Source organism: Thalia democratica, chromosome 6 (genome assembly GCF_965202585.1).
Source record: "Thalia democratica chromosome 6, ktThaDemo2.hap1.1, whole genome shotgun sequence".
NCBI classification, from domain to species: Eukaryota; Metazoa; Chordata; class Thaliacea; order Salpida; family Salpidae; genus Thalia; species Thalia democratica.
Window position 1 is genome coordinate 24,937,826 of NC_139170.1, and position 17,133 is coordinate 24,954,958.

Genomic DNA, 17,133 nt, shown 5'->3' on the forward strand with positions numbered 1-17,133 from the left:
GTTTTTAGTGAGCTATAAGAATCAAAATTTGTAAAATTTCTGTATATGTGTCGACCTTGCAACACAAAACTCAATTTTCAATTAAATGTAATTTAAAATAATATGGTTTGCTTCACAAAAAATATTAAACACAAAAAAGTGTGATTAAACCTTAATTTAGTAATTACGTTTAACATTTTAGAAGTAAAAACGTACTTACTAGTTCATTAACAATGCATAACAATCATTTAATTACACTGGATAGCATTTTATAATAGAAATTTTAAGTAAATTAGTAAAAAGTTTCCCTTCACAAAATAGAAAATTTAAAATGTTAATCCTATGTGACATCACCATTCAACTTTAATTACTTTTTTAGCTGACTTGAGGAGATGCTCAAGCTAAAAGTGAAACTGTCTTATTCCAGTTTTCCTGTGTAATAAATTTAAGTTTTAAAAGTTTGGTAAATAAGCAAAACCAAATATATAAATAACGTTTTTAGTAAATAAAATAAACTGTTTTTTGTTCTTTTTATTCTTATTTTTAGGGGTCGCTCAGGAAACCAGTCAAAATACGCCCCTGGATTCAGATCAATCTTTATGTAATCTGTTAAATTTATTTTAGTGAGTTTCTTACTGTTCTAATCCCATTTTTTTGATCTGAGCAGTTTAATTTAGAAAGTGTTTCTCAAAACGTAAAAAAAAATATTTTTATGAAATGAACTTAAGAAACTATTTTTTTAACTTTTTTTCAGTAAAGCTGTGCTATAGAATAATTATTTTTCTTTTAAATTACAGGTAAGTCAACTTTCATGCTTATACTTTCATACTGTTTTACTAATCTAGGTCAGCTATTTTTTATAACTTTGTAGTTTAAAAAAAATTATTTTAATTTTAACTTTAAACTGTGTAAACATAAATATTAATAGTACTAAATCATTTGAGAATAATTATTTTTGGTACACAATTGGCCTAAAAACTACAGCCTGTCAAACATAAAATGATTTATTGGTGACGATTTTTTTTATTCTAGTTTTTCTAAATCGATTCAAATTTTTTTAAATGTTGCCCAAATATTACCATTAATCAAGTTTACTAATTTTCACTGCCAGAAACCTTTTAGTTGTTTTCTATATTAGTTTGCAAATATATTTTTTTGGGTTTACTTTTGTCAGGTTATGAAATGCGTATCTTTAACTCAATCTTTTTGTGCATACCCCGAAACATAGTTTAAATAGATATATCCTAAAAGTTTATATTAAATTGAATAACAACTATTCATAGTAACAAATCGTAGACAAGTAAAAAAATACTAAAGTGAAAATAGAAAAGTTAGTCAGAAAGGACCAGTAACAAATTATATAGTTAGTTTGTATAGTTTATTGAACGACAAAAAATACGCTCAAAATATTTGGTCGTGGGACCTGGTTCACGAAAAAACCTTTCGGTTGTATAAATTTGCTCTCTTAATTAGTGTGTAATCTTTTTTTTTCTACAAAAAATTTATATCAAATTTTGTTTCCATTTAACTCGTAAGTAAATGTCCATTAGCTTTTTTTTAACTTAGTTATCTTTTAATACTTGTTTGTTTTTGAACAAGTTTATTTTAATTATTTCACAATTATAGTTTAATTACAATTTTCCTTGTTATACTTAAAAAATTTCTGTTAACTACTTTTGTCTTAACATCTCAACCGTGCAAAAAATGTCATCGTGCAAATGCGATGGCTTAAGCGAAAGTTACTTTTTGTGCATAAGTGACATCTCGAACAAAGTGATATCGTGCATTTTTGACCCGTTCTCACTTTAAATATGTGTTCCAAGAATCGTATGTAAATATTTTTCTTTGTTTTGATTTCAGTTGAACTTTAATTTATTTATAGTTCAAATTTACTGTAAGTTTTTATTAACATGGTTAGTTTTACAACAATCATAAAACTGTTATATAAGAAAACTTAATTTTACTTTATAGTTTTTTATCAAACAATTTTTCACAAATAAACTTATTAAAAAAGTTAAGAGTTGTTTAAATATTTAGTAATTGTAATAAGTAAATTAATTTAAGCTAAAAAAATGGTAATATTTTTCAAACTGCTGTCATGAACTATGCTTACAAGTTTCTAGGTTTAATACAATTTAATTGCATTAACAATTTAACTTTAATTATAATACGTTTTTAATTTGGAATATATATATAGTACTTTGCAGTATATACAAGTTTAGAAAAAGTTCTTTTCAATTAAAGATACAAAGAAAAAAAACAACCAACAACTTTTCTCTTTTGAATATTGTTATAAATAAAACTAAAGCATAAATTAATTATAGACAAGCCTTATATATAGAATGTATTACTCAAATTTTTAAGGACATAGTCAACTTCGGAAAATTCTATTAGTTATACAGATAAGTTACAAAATGAAGCCAAAGAAATTAAAATTGAATAACTTTACAAAAACCACTTAAAAACGAAATATAAAAGAAATTGCTACGTGAAGTAGAATAAATCGAATTACCTTTCGGAGTTCTTTTCATTGGTTTTTTGTGTAACTAGGATACCCATAAAAATATAGATCTTTTCAAGGTAATTTTTACACGTCAAGACATCTTAAACGCATTTTATAAACCTTAAACTTATTTTGTAATTTTTAATTGATTTTTACCACTTAAAAAGGACATAAATTCAATATCGAACACCTTTGTTAATAATAAAAATTAGTAACTTTTGTTTGTTTACATTAAGTTGCAATTTGCATCTAAATATAAAAAAAGTTATTAATTTAGATTTCATACACTATAAACGTTTTGCGTTTAACTTAGTTGTCGTAAAATTAACAATACAACGATCATAACACTTTTAATTAACCGATCCCTCGACTTTCTTTTATAAAAAAATATATTATTACAACTAGAAGATTTTTAAAACTTTTAATTGTCGTCGAAATTTGTCTTTTTCAATAAACTTTCATCACTATAAAATTCTTAAAGTAATTGTATACTAAAATAGCAGATCAATTTATCCAAACTTAAATTAATAAAAGTTTACGAGTTTTTATTAAGACTTTTTTTTAAATTTATAATTATTAGACGTGATGTTGTTTTTATTATTTATTTAATCAGGGTTGCCAAAAACTGTGTGAAAATTATTACAGGTTGTCTTTTAAGTTTTTGAAAATACTAGTTTTTGTGATTATTTTTAGTATTAAATTAAATTTCAAGTAAAACACTGTCTTTCATAAGTAAAAAAATATTGAAAATATACTGTAATGCTACTTTAAAAGTGTTTTATAATGAATAAAATGTCTAATGATACAAACAATACTGCATATGATATATTATTGCATATAATCAAAGTTGTATTATTTTACAAATAAATATTGTTGAAAGTTCCAGGTTTTTCCTTATTTTTGTTAAACGCTGTTTCAATTTAAAAAGCTACTAATAAAGTGCACATTTTAGTAACGCTGTTTGCTCAACTAAAATTTTATTCTTTTAGTTATGTTTTTAGATCAAGAGCTACAAAAGTTTGTGGAGTACTTAGTACAAAAAAAAAATTAAAAACTATAATTAAAAGTTTTGAATAAAAAACCTTTATTTTCAAAAAACTGTGCTCAGAAACTTTTTATCTACCTACATCTATACTAGACAACTTTTAAATATATACTACAAATTACAATATAAAAAATTGGTTAACCAATAGCTTTTAAACGTAGTCTACAACTAAGACTTGTTTTGATAACTACATTTTGATTAGCTTTATTCATGAAAGATCAAAATTAAGATTTTAATACATCTAAAAAATAATGAACACATTTTTTAATAAACCTAGCCTTCTTGCTTTTTGTGAAGAATATTACTTCGTTTCCTATCTTAAGATGGAAAAGTATCACACAATATATCAATTTTTATTAAAAAAAAGTAGACATCTTAAATACCAAGTTTATTTTACAGCATAGTTTACTTAAAACACCTTTTTTAGCATTATAAGTAGAAAATGTAAAAAACTGTGCACCTTTAATTTTTTTAATAAAATAAAAAACCAAAAAGAAAAACAAAAGTTGTACAAAGATTTGTACAATAAATACATTTTTACTAAATTTTCATCTAAACTAAGTAGAACCTTATAGAATAAATTCCATTTTGATGTTATTATATTGAATAACAAAAACTCAATATATTAAAAACACGAACTGGTTGTATCAACACAAACAACGAAAACAGAAGTAAAAAGTTTTCATTATTAGTTTTCTAAATGAATAAAGTTTAAATTTATCTTTCGTCATGAGCTTCTACAGCTTGCATTATCTGTAATAAATAAATTAAATTAATCAGGATAGTTCTAGTATTATTAAACTTAAAAAAAGTAAACATATTTCTAATTAAAGAATAAAAAAAAAAATTAATAAAAATTTCCAGAATAAAACTGGGTAGTATAAACTGTAGAACATGTTAATAAACAACAAAAAAATGTAGTTGTTTATTTTTATTAAAATTAGTGGTGCTTTAACTTTATTTTAGTTTATAAGGCCTAAATAAAATTAACAAGTATTATAAATTTTCATATTGTTTTTATTATCAAGAGAGGATACTTTAAAATAATACTAATAATAATATCTATTTTAGTAGAATTAGTTTAAACTAACTAAACGTTGTCCTTTAACTGGAGAAATTTTTGAAAACTTCTCAAGTTCTTCAACAATTTCAGCTTTTTTCAATGCGACAAGTTTGTTTACATTATCTTGCTGATCTTTTGCCATTATCAAACAGCCTAACATTTAACATTATAAATTAAAAACAGCTTTTAAATACCTTTTTGGTATAATATTATAAGTGAATGCAGAATAAATATACTGAATACAATTTTTTTAAACATAAGAAATAAGATATCAAAAAAAAACCTTACCTAATGCAAGCGCAGAAGATAGTTTAATAAGATGCTGAGTGACTTGATGAAGGTTAAGTTTGTGTAGAAGTGGGCATTTCATGAGAAAATTATAACACTTTAAAAGAGCTTCTATTGCCTAAATTTGAACAAATACTCAAATTAATTAAAGTGTGGTGGAATTTGTAAGTTTTATGAAACACTAGATAAAAAATCAAACTCCAGAATAATGAGATGTAATGGAATCATTTATGTCAGGGGACGGCAAACTGCGGCTTGGTTTAGGCATAAAAGCAGAAGTTTTTGGCACAATGTACTTTTACCGTGAAAACAGCTAGTGCAAAACAATAAAATTTATATTTAAAAAACTTTAAATTTTATTATAAGTTTTAAGCGCTTTTAAAATTGTGCTTTTAGTTAAAATAAGCAGTAGCGCTTTTAAAAACATTGTTTTTTAAAACTTTGTTTTCAAAACGTCTGTTTATTATTAAATGTAATCTATATTTATTACAGCGGCCCGCGAATACATTTAATTAACAGATCTAGCCCACGTAAGAATATTTTTTGTAAATTTGGCCTGTCATTTATTAAAGGCTGTCGACCCTTGATTTGTGTCACTAACAAATATATTGTAGCACGCTCCTTTAGCTACTTTATTGATCTAATTACAAAATATTTAGCTAGTTTTACTAAGCAATAGTTTTTATATTGGTTATACTACTCTTTTAGTATCGTGTTAAAATTAAGTCGTATAACTTTTATACTTTTATATTATAACTTTTAACGTACTTTATTTAAATAATACAGCATTCCATTTTGTTTAAAGGAGTAATTTGAACTGTTGAGTAAAATGTAACTGAGAAAATTCTCTCTCTGTTACAAATCAATCATTGTTTTAATTTAAAAATTAAAAAGAGTATTGATATGGGAAACAACAGAGGTTCACGACTATTTAAATTCTGACTACTCAAATTTTAACAATTCTTAGTTATTTTAATTACCCCTTTTAAATAACATTAAACAACAAAAATACTTTACAATTATAGTCTTATTATCTAGACCTGCATGAGAATCTTCTATGTTCAATTATTTTTTTGGAAACGTGGCTAAAATAAGTTTTAAAACTTACTAAAATATAGGAATTTTCGTAATTATTAGTTTCTGTTTTTCTAAACAATTTTTCAGACTTTTTTTTTTCAACATCACTATCTAACATTTATACCTACATGCGCATTTTTATTTTTTTCAAATATATACTAATTCTTTAGATGTGGCACCTTATAAACTGTTTTAAAGATTTTGAATTGTCGGAATTCGTGTTGTCAGAATATGAGCTGTCATGTAAACGGAAAACAGCAATCTAGATTTACCGTTTAGGTAGCTATAATCACATAAAAACATAGACAAAGAACTATCAGTGTCATGTATAATGTTAAAAGGAAGGTTAGCCACACTTGTCTACTAATGTTTATAAACTAAATTAATAACTGAAATTATTCACTTAAAACAAAATGGTAAAATGGGGTCGAAAGGATCGAATATGCTTAAAATCAAAACGAGTTAAGCTGACCCAATATTAAGTTTGTTCATATAATTATTGATAACAACCATGTTTTTAATACTAAGCTATACCTAAGCTATTTAATTTTACACTAAAAGTTATATAAATTTAAAAAGTATTCAAATTAATCCATAAGACTACTAAAGTTATAATGAACTTAACGTAAAAAAAACTACAATGATAAATTCACTAACTGGTGGAGTGTTAATTGGAGGCGTTAGTTCTATCAGAGAAGCACTGACACAATTCTGCCAAACGCTTGGAAGGCAGTTTAGTTGCTTGACAATTTGCATTCCACATACTAGTTGTAAATAGTTGTGAAGAAAATCAACCTTGAATTTGAAATACCCATATTTATTTTAAATACGAAGTCAATAAAAAACAAATATTAAAATATTAGTTACTGTTAATTTAGAGTATAAAAGTTAAAGTTTTACATCATTTTATTCTCATAATTTTCATTTTGCGTACTTTTTGCTTTAAAGATTGCAATCAAAGTTCTCGACTTAAAAAGGAAAATGATTCAATGATAAATTTTTAAAATTTTATTACAATACAATGTTTCACTCGTTTAAAAAAACGAGATCTTCAGTTGTTTAAAATATTATTCAAATTGTTACATTGTAAACATTGTGCTAGTCATTGTAAACATGTGGTACAAGGATCTGAAATGTTTATACAAAATATTTGCTTGTTGTATAATTTGATTGTAGTCATAGGTTGCTTCATAAGTTTTTTAATTTTCATTTTGAGAAGTTTTCACAAACTTGTTTGCAGGAAACCAACTGATTCAACAAAAGTGTCCAAATTTCTCGCGCCTGTGCATCATCGCTGTATGATTTCATAATAATGGAGTTTTCGTCAAAAAGGTCACTAAACATACGAGCTGCAATTTTAAGCATCCGGGTATTGTGCTTGTACTTGGTGCTGGTCACAATAACTCGAACTATTTGTGCGCAATCATTACGCAACTGCTCCACACTCATTTTCAACCCGCAGTCTTCCAGCTCGCATGCGTATACAAGCAACTTCAATTCATTACTAAAAGGATGTCAATTAATTTAAGTAAGTTTTTGTTAGTTATAAAAACAATTTCTACATTATTTAGTTTTTTTCTAATTTACTAATTCTATATCTTATTTCTCTTATAGATACAAGGCTAAGACTGTTTGTGTTTAACTATTTTATTTAAACTATGAAAACTAACCTCATTTGAGCAGAAGATTTTCCGCTAGTTAGTAATTCAACGACTGCTTCATCAGTAGAAATGTGCAAAAAGCATTCAAAAGCACGCACTTTATCCCAGTTGCTCATCTGAGAAGTGCTAGTCATTGTAAACATGTGGTACAAGGATCTGCATGATTTATACAAAAAATTTGCTTGTTGTATAATTTGATTGTAGTCATAGGTTGCTTCATAAATTTTATTATAAAATCACGACTAAAACAACAGAGCACATTTAAAACTACATAACGTTAACAAATTTTTTCAACAAATATTTAGATTACAACAGACTTCGCTCCATAATTGGGATCTTTGAACGGATATGAAAGCACGTAAATAAGCTTTATCATATTTTCATCTTTCCGCTTTCTTATACTAGCTTGCTTTTCCTGTAATGAAGGGATTTCACATAAAATACTGATTTCATTAGTATCACTACTTAATTATACTAGGTTTCAGTAAGTTTAACACCTTTTGATTTATTCTAATACTAAAACTACCTCTTCGCTAAAATTTTGATTTTGAGGTATCTTTTTATCATTCCGGTCTTGGATATACCTTATAATTTTGGCTTGACGAATTCTATTGAACTCTTTTTCGTGAAGTGTACCCAGTTGATCGAACAAAGAATGAATATCTGAGAAAGCAAAAAAGGTTATTGTGATAAAATTCAATTGATATTTTAATTAACGCTAACTAAAAAAAAATTTGTAAGGTCACAGGGTTGAGTAGGTTCATCTTGTTTTTTTAACAAGCTGATCTATTTTTTTTATTTTGATATAATTTAGCAGAAATTTTAGAAATTTTAAATCGCTTAACATAATTCAAAGTAACTTTAGAGATATAAATAATCAAATAGATGAGTTGATCATGTTTCAAATGGAAGACGAAAAAAGACTTTCTCATTAAAAATATATATTCAACTCTTCTTAGTTGATTAATAAGTTTATTGTATTTTATTAAAACTGACTTAGTTTATTCTTTAAGTTTTCATATAAGAGCCAATGTCAACTTTTGCTAAATAAACCGTTATCAAAGTCTTAACTTAAAAATCAAACCTGGATATGAAGCTGGCTGGTAAAATCGTGTAACAATAGATGGATGGTCGTACAAATCAGACAAGACTTGTACGATCGGATTCGTTGTCTTTTTTTTTCCATCCCATTTCACATTAAAAAGTTTATTGTAATCTAGTCCGTGTTGCGACACCACATGTTCTGTTTCTGCCTGCAATATAAAAAATGTACATGCTGCGAGTGCTAGATTTTGTTAAAACCACACAATTTTGTTCTGAACTTTCGCTGTATTCAGATTATTTTGTAAAAATTTTATTAACTTTTTAATAATTTTTATAATTTATTTTAAGTAAAATTTATTTCAATAAGACAAGTTACATTATATATAAGACAAATAATATTACATTAGTGTAAATAACATAAACACATACAAGTCTTAATATAATTTGAATAAAATACTTCATTTTGTGTAATACAATTGTATTTTAAGCTTTAAATGAAAAAATGAAAAATGTTGGCACTTAATAATTTAAAACTTTGTCATTTTAAATCGTTGGATTTTTAGTAGGACATTTTTTCAACTCAATCGTTTTTAACTGGATTCCATTTTAACTTCTTTTTATTTCGCTCGATTCGTTTCGAATTTGATCTTTTCTAATTAAATTAGTTTTAATTGTTTCGCATGTTAAAAATCAATGAAAAATTTTATCAAAATTTTTATTTCATAAAAGAAGAATAAACATTCTTTTCAAAATTTATTCAGTGTAGCACAGGCGCATGCTTCACTGCTTTTTTAGTTGTATAACAGAAAAGATGGCAAAAGAACATTAATTTTTATTGCCTAAATTTAATTCTTTTCAATATACGTGGCTTTTGGTAGATCTTGACTGCTAGAGTCACCTGTTAATTTGTTATAAAACTGAGAATAATTTAGTAGACTATTATGTAAAAGTATATCTTTATAGTGTGTTTATTTTGTATGTTTTATTGTCTACATAATTGCATTAAACCTATTGAAAAGTACTTTGGTTGAAAAAAAAAATTAGAACATAATAGCAAGGTTAGCTTTAAACAAATGTTGGTTGGTTTTTTTTTTTAATCATCAAGACCTCAAATTACTATATCATCAAACAAAGTTTCGCTCGAAGAACTTATCACTGCATTAAATATAGGATTTTGAAAAAAAGTTACGGAAGATAAATTGTTAAGTAAATCAGAAGTTATTAGCTGTTGGACTTAAGAAAAAATAAACTGAGAAAACAAAAAATAATCTTGGAACATATGCTAAACCTCTAAACATTTAATGTTTAAAAAATGTAGATATCCGATATCATTCTTAGTTTTAAGTATTTTAAGACAAAAACAAAACAAATTGTATTTCCGGATAAATTTTTAAGAAAAGTTTGTATCTGGCTGATCTATGGTAAAACTAAGTGTTATGTGGCTTTAAATGTTTGCTAAGCTATTAAAACTAAGTAAATTACAAATTTTTAAACAAGAACTTAAGGCTGAAACCTAAAAATTAATTTTTTGTTAAACCTGCATACTAGCGGTTTAATTAAACATTTTAGTATAATTAGTCTGCTATAACAGCATAAAAAAACGTAACTACAAATCTAAAATAACATGCTCATAAATTTAATGCCTTCGTTGTCTTTTATAAATTGAATTCTAAATTAAGTTACATCTTAATTTAGGTATATATAAATATAAAAAATACAAATAAATAGTTTTCTAAAAAGAAATGAAAAAATAAAAATATTACTTTTTTTCTGTTTTAAATCAAAACTTAAGTTTAAAATTAATAATTAAAACTTAAAATTAATAAGTTATTTTTTATTTTAGAGATAAAATAGAAAATTATCTTAAAATAAAACTTATAAAACATTAGACACGAATTAAATTTCAAAATGTTAAGTTAAAACTGAATCCAGTTAGTAAAAATAATGTTAAAAACATAAAGTGTTAGAAAATATCAAGTTAAAAACATAACGTATTATAAATTGAAGGTAAAAAAAAATTAATAAAAGTTTTGAAATATCGTGATTTAGAAACAAAAAGTTAGAAACTTCACACTGAGAAATGATCGTAAACTTTACAGTTTTAAAATTACAAGTTTTTTATTGTTAAATAACACTTAGGGTAATATTTATCAGGGCTCGTACCAAAAACTTGAAATTTTAGCCTGACATTTAAATAGCCAAGATTATTTGGAAGGCTTCAACTGGAAGTCACACAACTAGTCTCCATTTTCAATTGGATGCTGCTTTGATTATGCATCGTAACAAACCCAACTTTACACTAACTGTGATATAAGGTTCATAAATTCTTTTTTTATTTCCCTCAAAATGTTCTTTAGCCCTTGTTAGTCGGATTCCAAATGAGTTTTTAACGGTTAAAACGGCGTAGCAAATTAATTTATAGTTTTAATTTATTAACTAGGCCAGCGATTATTAACCTGGGGTAAATTTTCTTAATTACAAGCTATGTAAATTAGGTTTTATTAGTTGTCTTTTTAGTTTATAACTTGGTATTTCACTGTAATTGTTTTAAAGTTAAATAAACTCTTTAAGTTTTAGGATTCTTTATATTTCATAAGCTAAAAGTTCAAAAAAAATTTTTTATTTCTCATAATTAAAAGTTTCCTTTTTTGTATACTGGGGGTAAATTTGGTAATTGCTTTTCAAAAAGGGGTAATTTGGTAATAAGCTTTCAAAAAGTTGTAATAAATTAAAAAATGGTTAAGAACCGCTGAACTAGGATAATTCAAACCAAGGTTTATTAAATATTGTTATTATTTAAGTTGCAACAGATAGCACACAAATATTGAATTTCCCAGTAATTTAAAATACAGCCACACCAATACACTCACCTTATGATACTCTCCTATATGCAATAAATTCCTGAATGCGACAATTGTAAAGTACATTTATGGTAATAAAACTAATTTATTAGTGCAACAATTTATGCGTAGTTAATAATAACAAATAAATAAATAATTAAACAAACTTCTTTTGCAAAATGAAGATTGCTATTTCTGAGACTTTTAAGCATTCTGCGATGCTCTTCATTATCTCCTATTTTTGTCATCCACGATTCTAGGAAGTCAGCCACCCTTGTAAATGAATTAACTTTTTACACACATTTTGTTATTACTAGAAAAATTTAAAATTTTAATCTATGAGTTAAATATTATTTTTAGCTTATTTACAGTAATTAAAACTTTTTACTGTTATATTATTTTCTCAATTTATTTTAAAGTTTCTTAGTTTTTTGAGGTTGAAAATTTTCAATACTCAAAACAAAAAAAAATTTAGAATGTTTTTTGGTAAGTAACAAACGGCGAATTTGTATACGCTATATAGTGACTAACTATTCTAGTTAATAAAGCACTCGTTGTTGCCTTGAATAAGGTTTATACCAAAAGTTTTTGTTAACTTAAAATTTACAGTCGATAACTTTTTGTTTAGGGGTAAAGGTAGGCAGAAATAAAAAAAAATCAACGAATACTCAACTACCAACATGATAACTATCAAACACTTTGTTACTCAAGATTATAAGTTTTTGACTTAATGGCCAATTCGAAATTATGTGTGTAATAAAGATGAGTCAAACAAAAAATAACTTTTATAAAAAACAATTATTATTGCTAACTGATTACATGCAGAAGTGATACTTTAACCAACGGCATATAATGTTTTATAATCTCCCTAAACAAGACAAGTAAAGGTCTTTTGATTTGAAATTATTATCATTAAACAAGCAATAAGTTAGTGGTTGTTGATTTTAATATTTACAATTTTTTTTTTGAAAAAATTATTTTAAATATATTAAAAACTGTAATTGCTAAATGACTAGTATCAAGGAGAATTTTCTCAATTTCATAAATTTCCTATGTAAATGAGTATAAGTAGTTTAGGATTAATATTGACATGCTTTAACTAAAAAAGTAAGTGCAATAAAACATATAGTTCCACAAACCAGTTGTAGCATTTAATTTTAGCAGTTCCAATACTAAGCATTTTTGCAAATTTAGAAACCGTACTGAGGACTTTTTTATTGTCTTTAACTTTTTCCAAGGCTGCAATTAATCTTTCGTAACTGTCTAGTTCCCGAAGATTTTCATCATTTTGCACATTTTTCATCTCTATTTTGTCATACAAAAATATCAAAAATTACGTTTAAACTATATTTCATAAAAAAATAATAATTAATTTATTTTTATATACTAAATAAGCTTAAATTATCAGCAAAAATTTTAAGATGCCATACATATCAACTCTTAAATTTGAAGTTTGTTCTGGTATTGGTATTTAATAAACGCGAATATAATATTAAAATTTGAAACTAATAATACTAATAGTAAATTTTTTAAGCTTGTGAGCTTAACATAGATATAACTTTTTTTCATATCAAATCAAATACGTTTGAACTAGTTTAAAAACTATTAAAAGATTCTTTAGAAATTTTTTTGTGCAATCTGCAAAGAGGTTAATTTTGCTGCTAAGATCAACTTTTGAAACTATATCTTGTTACGTATATAACAAAAACTATCCTGAGTTATTTAATTAAATTCAAACTAACTTGAGTGTTTTTCAATCCTAAATATGGACAAAAGAACAAATAAAAGTACTTTTAAACCTTGTAATTTGCTTTTAGACTCTTCATAATTCTTCATGATATTTCTTGCCATGAAAAGATAACAGTCATCGTTATTGAAATTCAGCATGTGAGCGACACACAGCACTTGTTCAATACTATCTTCAAAACATTCACCTTGCAGAATATCTACGATAGCACGTACTTTTTCCACACTACTTTCCACAGTAGCCTGCATGAATGGGTGAAGAGGCAGTCTAAGAAATAGTTTTTTTTTACATAAACAAAACTCAAGCAAATGAGACAATAGTACATTTTAGAAAAAAAAATATCAATCTAAAAATGTAATTTTTAGAATACGTTGAGCAGCAAGAAATACACTGACAACTCTTTACAGGGTTGCACTCGTTTTTTCAAACTTTTTTTAAGGTTTTCCAATTTTCTTCCAGGTTTTTAAAAGTACACATTTTAGGTCTATTTTTAGTTTTAAGTTAATTTCTATATAAGAAACTGTGTTAAATAGGATAAAAACATTGAAAAGATACTGTAAAGTTACTTTAAATGTGTTTTTTAATAAAAAAAAATTTTTGATGATGACAAAAAAATCATATTTATCTGATAGATTTTTGTGTCAAATCGAAAGTTTACTACTGTAAGTGTTAAAATTATTAAATACTCTAGGTTTTTCCAGTTTTTTTGATCAAAATTCCAGGTTTTTCTAGGTTTCCAGGTAAAGTGGCAAGCCTGTCTTTAGAAAAGAGAAGTAGACGAAATTTAAAAGCTTGATTCTAAGTGCAATTGTGAAGCAGATTTTGATAAATTAAATATACTTATTTTGAGTTATAAATATTAATTATACATATATTGAGGTACCTATACATAAATAAATACCAATTAAGCAAAAAATCAGTTCAAAGTATTATAAAAAAAGATAAGCGAACATTTTTAACTTGTAAGCCACAAATCTTTACTTTTTTTATATCTTTATCTAGATCAGGGGTCGGCAGGCAGTTGGTGGTCGCGGGCCAAATTTCAAGTTTACAAAGTCTTCGCAGGCCGCAGTTTTAGCTTTAGTGACATTTGAATAATCTTTTGGTTTTAGTTTTAGTTACACCAGAGAAAAGTTTTACTTTTATTCACCTTATCATTTTAAATAACTTTTAGCTATACATAGAATGACTATTTAAATTAAATTAAATAAGATTAGAATAAAATTTACATTGACTAATATACTTAAGTATTAATAAACTATGTACTTTCATAAGCACTTACTAAGTTAAATTTAATACTTTTGTAATTTTACATACAATTTAACTCTCTATAAAAACCAAACTTGAAAGACAATTTATTAGTTACTTTTATATATTTGTTATATTATCAACCCCTTTTTTCATATTTCTAAGAATATTAACTTCAAAAAAAAAGTTTTTGCGTCTTAAATAATTTACATTCATTAAAAAATTTAGTAATTAGTTAATTTAATAAAATTAATACCTGTTTGTATTATAGAAAGCTAGAACAAATTCTTAACATAATTAATTCTCGAATACTTAAACAAAATATCTTATTAGTAACTAGTCTTTTACATGGTTGTCACTTAAAAAGCAAAAATGTCTGAGTTGTATCAAACCAGCCTAAGTTCATTAAAAGTTTAAAAAGCTAGTAAATCGTTGTAAATCAAGCTCAAGTACCTAGTAAAAATATCATCATCATTAAAAAGTACACAAAGTGTAAAAAAAACAAGAAAAAACTACAATTAGTAAACTACACTACAGTCATAAAAACTGTTCTGGGAATTCTAACATTTATTTAAAGTATTTGAAATAAAAGTTTCACACACATCTGAGTTTTCAAGCTTTTAAAATAGCCTGTTTGTGTAGCAACCCAGTTAAAACAAAGTTCACAACATAAAGAAATAACGAAACTTATTAACAGTAAACAAATTACATGCCAAAAAAATATAAGTCAGCTGGAATGGACAATTAACTTTCTTAAACATTTTTAACAAAAGTATAAAACTTAATTGAGTCATTAGCGAAGAGAAAAACCTCTTTTTTATTAAGCATTACAGCAATTCTTTATCTGCAATAAGAATTTAAAAATATTAGTTGTAAAATAAAAGACAAGCAACAAAAAAAAACGTTAGTTAGGAGTTATTGCGAGAAACGATAAAAAAACAAATCACCAAAGTCAGTTCCAACAAAGCACATGATTATCTTCAGTAACTACAGAATTATCAGAAAAAAGTTGTTAAGGCAAGTTATAAAGTAGCAAAATTTATTATTAATATTGAGATACCGTTTATAATTGAAAACTTTTTTAAAGAATTTTTGTTGTCAGTAATGAAAAACGTTTGTTTATTTCTTCAATGACAACAAAAAGTCCTATTTAGGAAATGCATTAAGGTTATTAAGTCGCATAAATCAAATTATGACTATAATCAATATGTTAAGATGAGAGCACTGATAGAAAAACTACTGCTCATCTGAGAATTTTTATTAGAAATGTTTTTTAATTTTGACACTTTAGTATAATTTCTTGGTTTAGTTCAAAGACGAAACACAACAATCGGTGAAATTTTACAAGTAAAGGTGCAATGCACCAAAAGTTTTTAGAAGTAGAATTCCTTCTTTTATTTTTACTATAAAGTTTAATTAAAGTTTAAAAAGTGTCTTATAAAGTATATCGATATTAAAAAACACTGTTAAGCTACTTTAGTATATTTTTTAATAATGAAATCTTTATTTGCTAAATTTTTTGTGTCAAATCGAAATTTCACTACTTTACATGTAAAAATTGTTTGAAACTCCAGGCTTTTTCAAAAATTCTCAAACTCAAGTTTTTTTCCAAAATTTTTAAGCATAAATTTCTAAGTTCAAAGCTTGAACTTGATATATTATAACATATATTATAACTGAAACTAACACTTTGGGTTGAGCACAACTTACATCATAAGTTTAATTTGCCACTCTTTTAAGCAAAAAAGCCAGCCTGAATTAACAAAAACAATTCTGATATTTTTGTATACAAAAAACAATTATAGCCAAAAACTTATAAAATGACTTAGTTGGCCTGAGATTTGAAGTCTTCAAATAGTGATAGTCTGAGTGTGTGTCAATGTTTATAAACTATTCCTAAGTCTAGTTTATATTAAATAGGTAGCTCCAAAAAACAGCAAATGTGTGTATTGATATGCAAAGCATAAAAGTTAACTTAGTTTGACAAAATCAATGTTTGAAAAATGAAAATGTATACCTAACAAAAACTATATTAGTTTATGTCATATATATTGTTTTAATTGTGTCTGTACAAATTTAGATATTACATGTAGAATAAATAAACAAACTTAGAAAATTATGCATAAACTAAACTTAAACTAACTAAAGTATTTTATAAAAAGTGGTTTAAAATATGAGCATTTTTTTAAGTTGGTGTGCATATAAATTAGTTCAAGTGCAAAAAAAAATTCTAAAAAATAAAAATGTGTCAAAACAAAACTTAAATAAACCTTTTTTTCTTATTACTATGTTATTTTAAATATTTTTACACTTAATCATAATATTTACAAATAAAAAAAATATAAAAGAAACTTAGGTATAAAAATATTGGAAAGAATATCTAAGCTATAAAAAAATGACACTTTAGTTAATTATTGTGCATTACTTTTGTACAAAATAGAAAACATTTGCATTTAGTTTATTTGATAAGTAGGTATAATATAACTAACTTATTAAATTCAAGCACTCTTTTTTCAGATAATTACTTGCTGTTGTAAAATAGAAGTTATTATGAAACTCAGAAAAATATCCTGTTAGAATGCTAATCTGTCTTTTTCACATTTTTAAATTAAAGTAGCAACTTCTCCTAATTATTTTT

The 17,133-nt window shown here is 25.2% G+C and overlaps 1 protein-coding gene across 1 annotated transcript in view; it reads right to left on the reverse strand.

The window, feature by feature from the left end:
- Nucleotides 1-4,861: 4,861 nt before the first annotated feature.
- LOC145838905 (kinetochore-associated protein 1-like) overlaps nt 4,862-17,133 on the reverse strand; it is a 43,335-nt gene continuing 31,063 nt past the window's right edge. The window contains exons 29-38 of the mRNA XM_082946525.1: nt 13,300-13,514; nt 12,640-12,805; nt 11,668-11,773; nt 8,701-8,869; nt 8,143-8,279; nt 7,934-8,031; nt 7,626-7,772; nt 7,186-7,459; nt 6,613-6,750; nt 4,862-4,996 (exon numbers count right to left, since the gene is read on the reverse strand). Of these exons, the coding sequence (XP_082802651.1) occupies nt 4,862-4,996; nt 6,613-6,750; nt 7,186-7,459; nt 7,626-7,772; nt 7,934-8,031; nt 8,143-8,279; nt 8,701-8,869; nt 11,668-11,773; nt 12,640-12,805; nt 13,300-13,514 (1,585 nt within the window). The remainder of the gene's footprint in view (nt 4,997-6,612; nt 6,751-7,185; nt 7,460-7,625; nt 7,773-7,933; nt 8,032-8,142; nt 8,280-8,700; nt 8,870-11,667; nt 11,774-12,639; nt 12,806-13,299; nt 13,515-17,133) is intronic.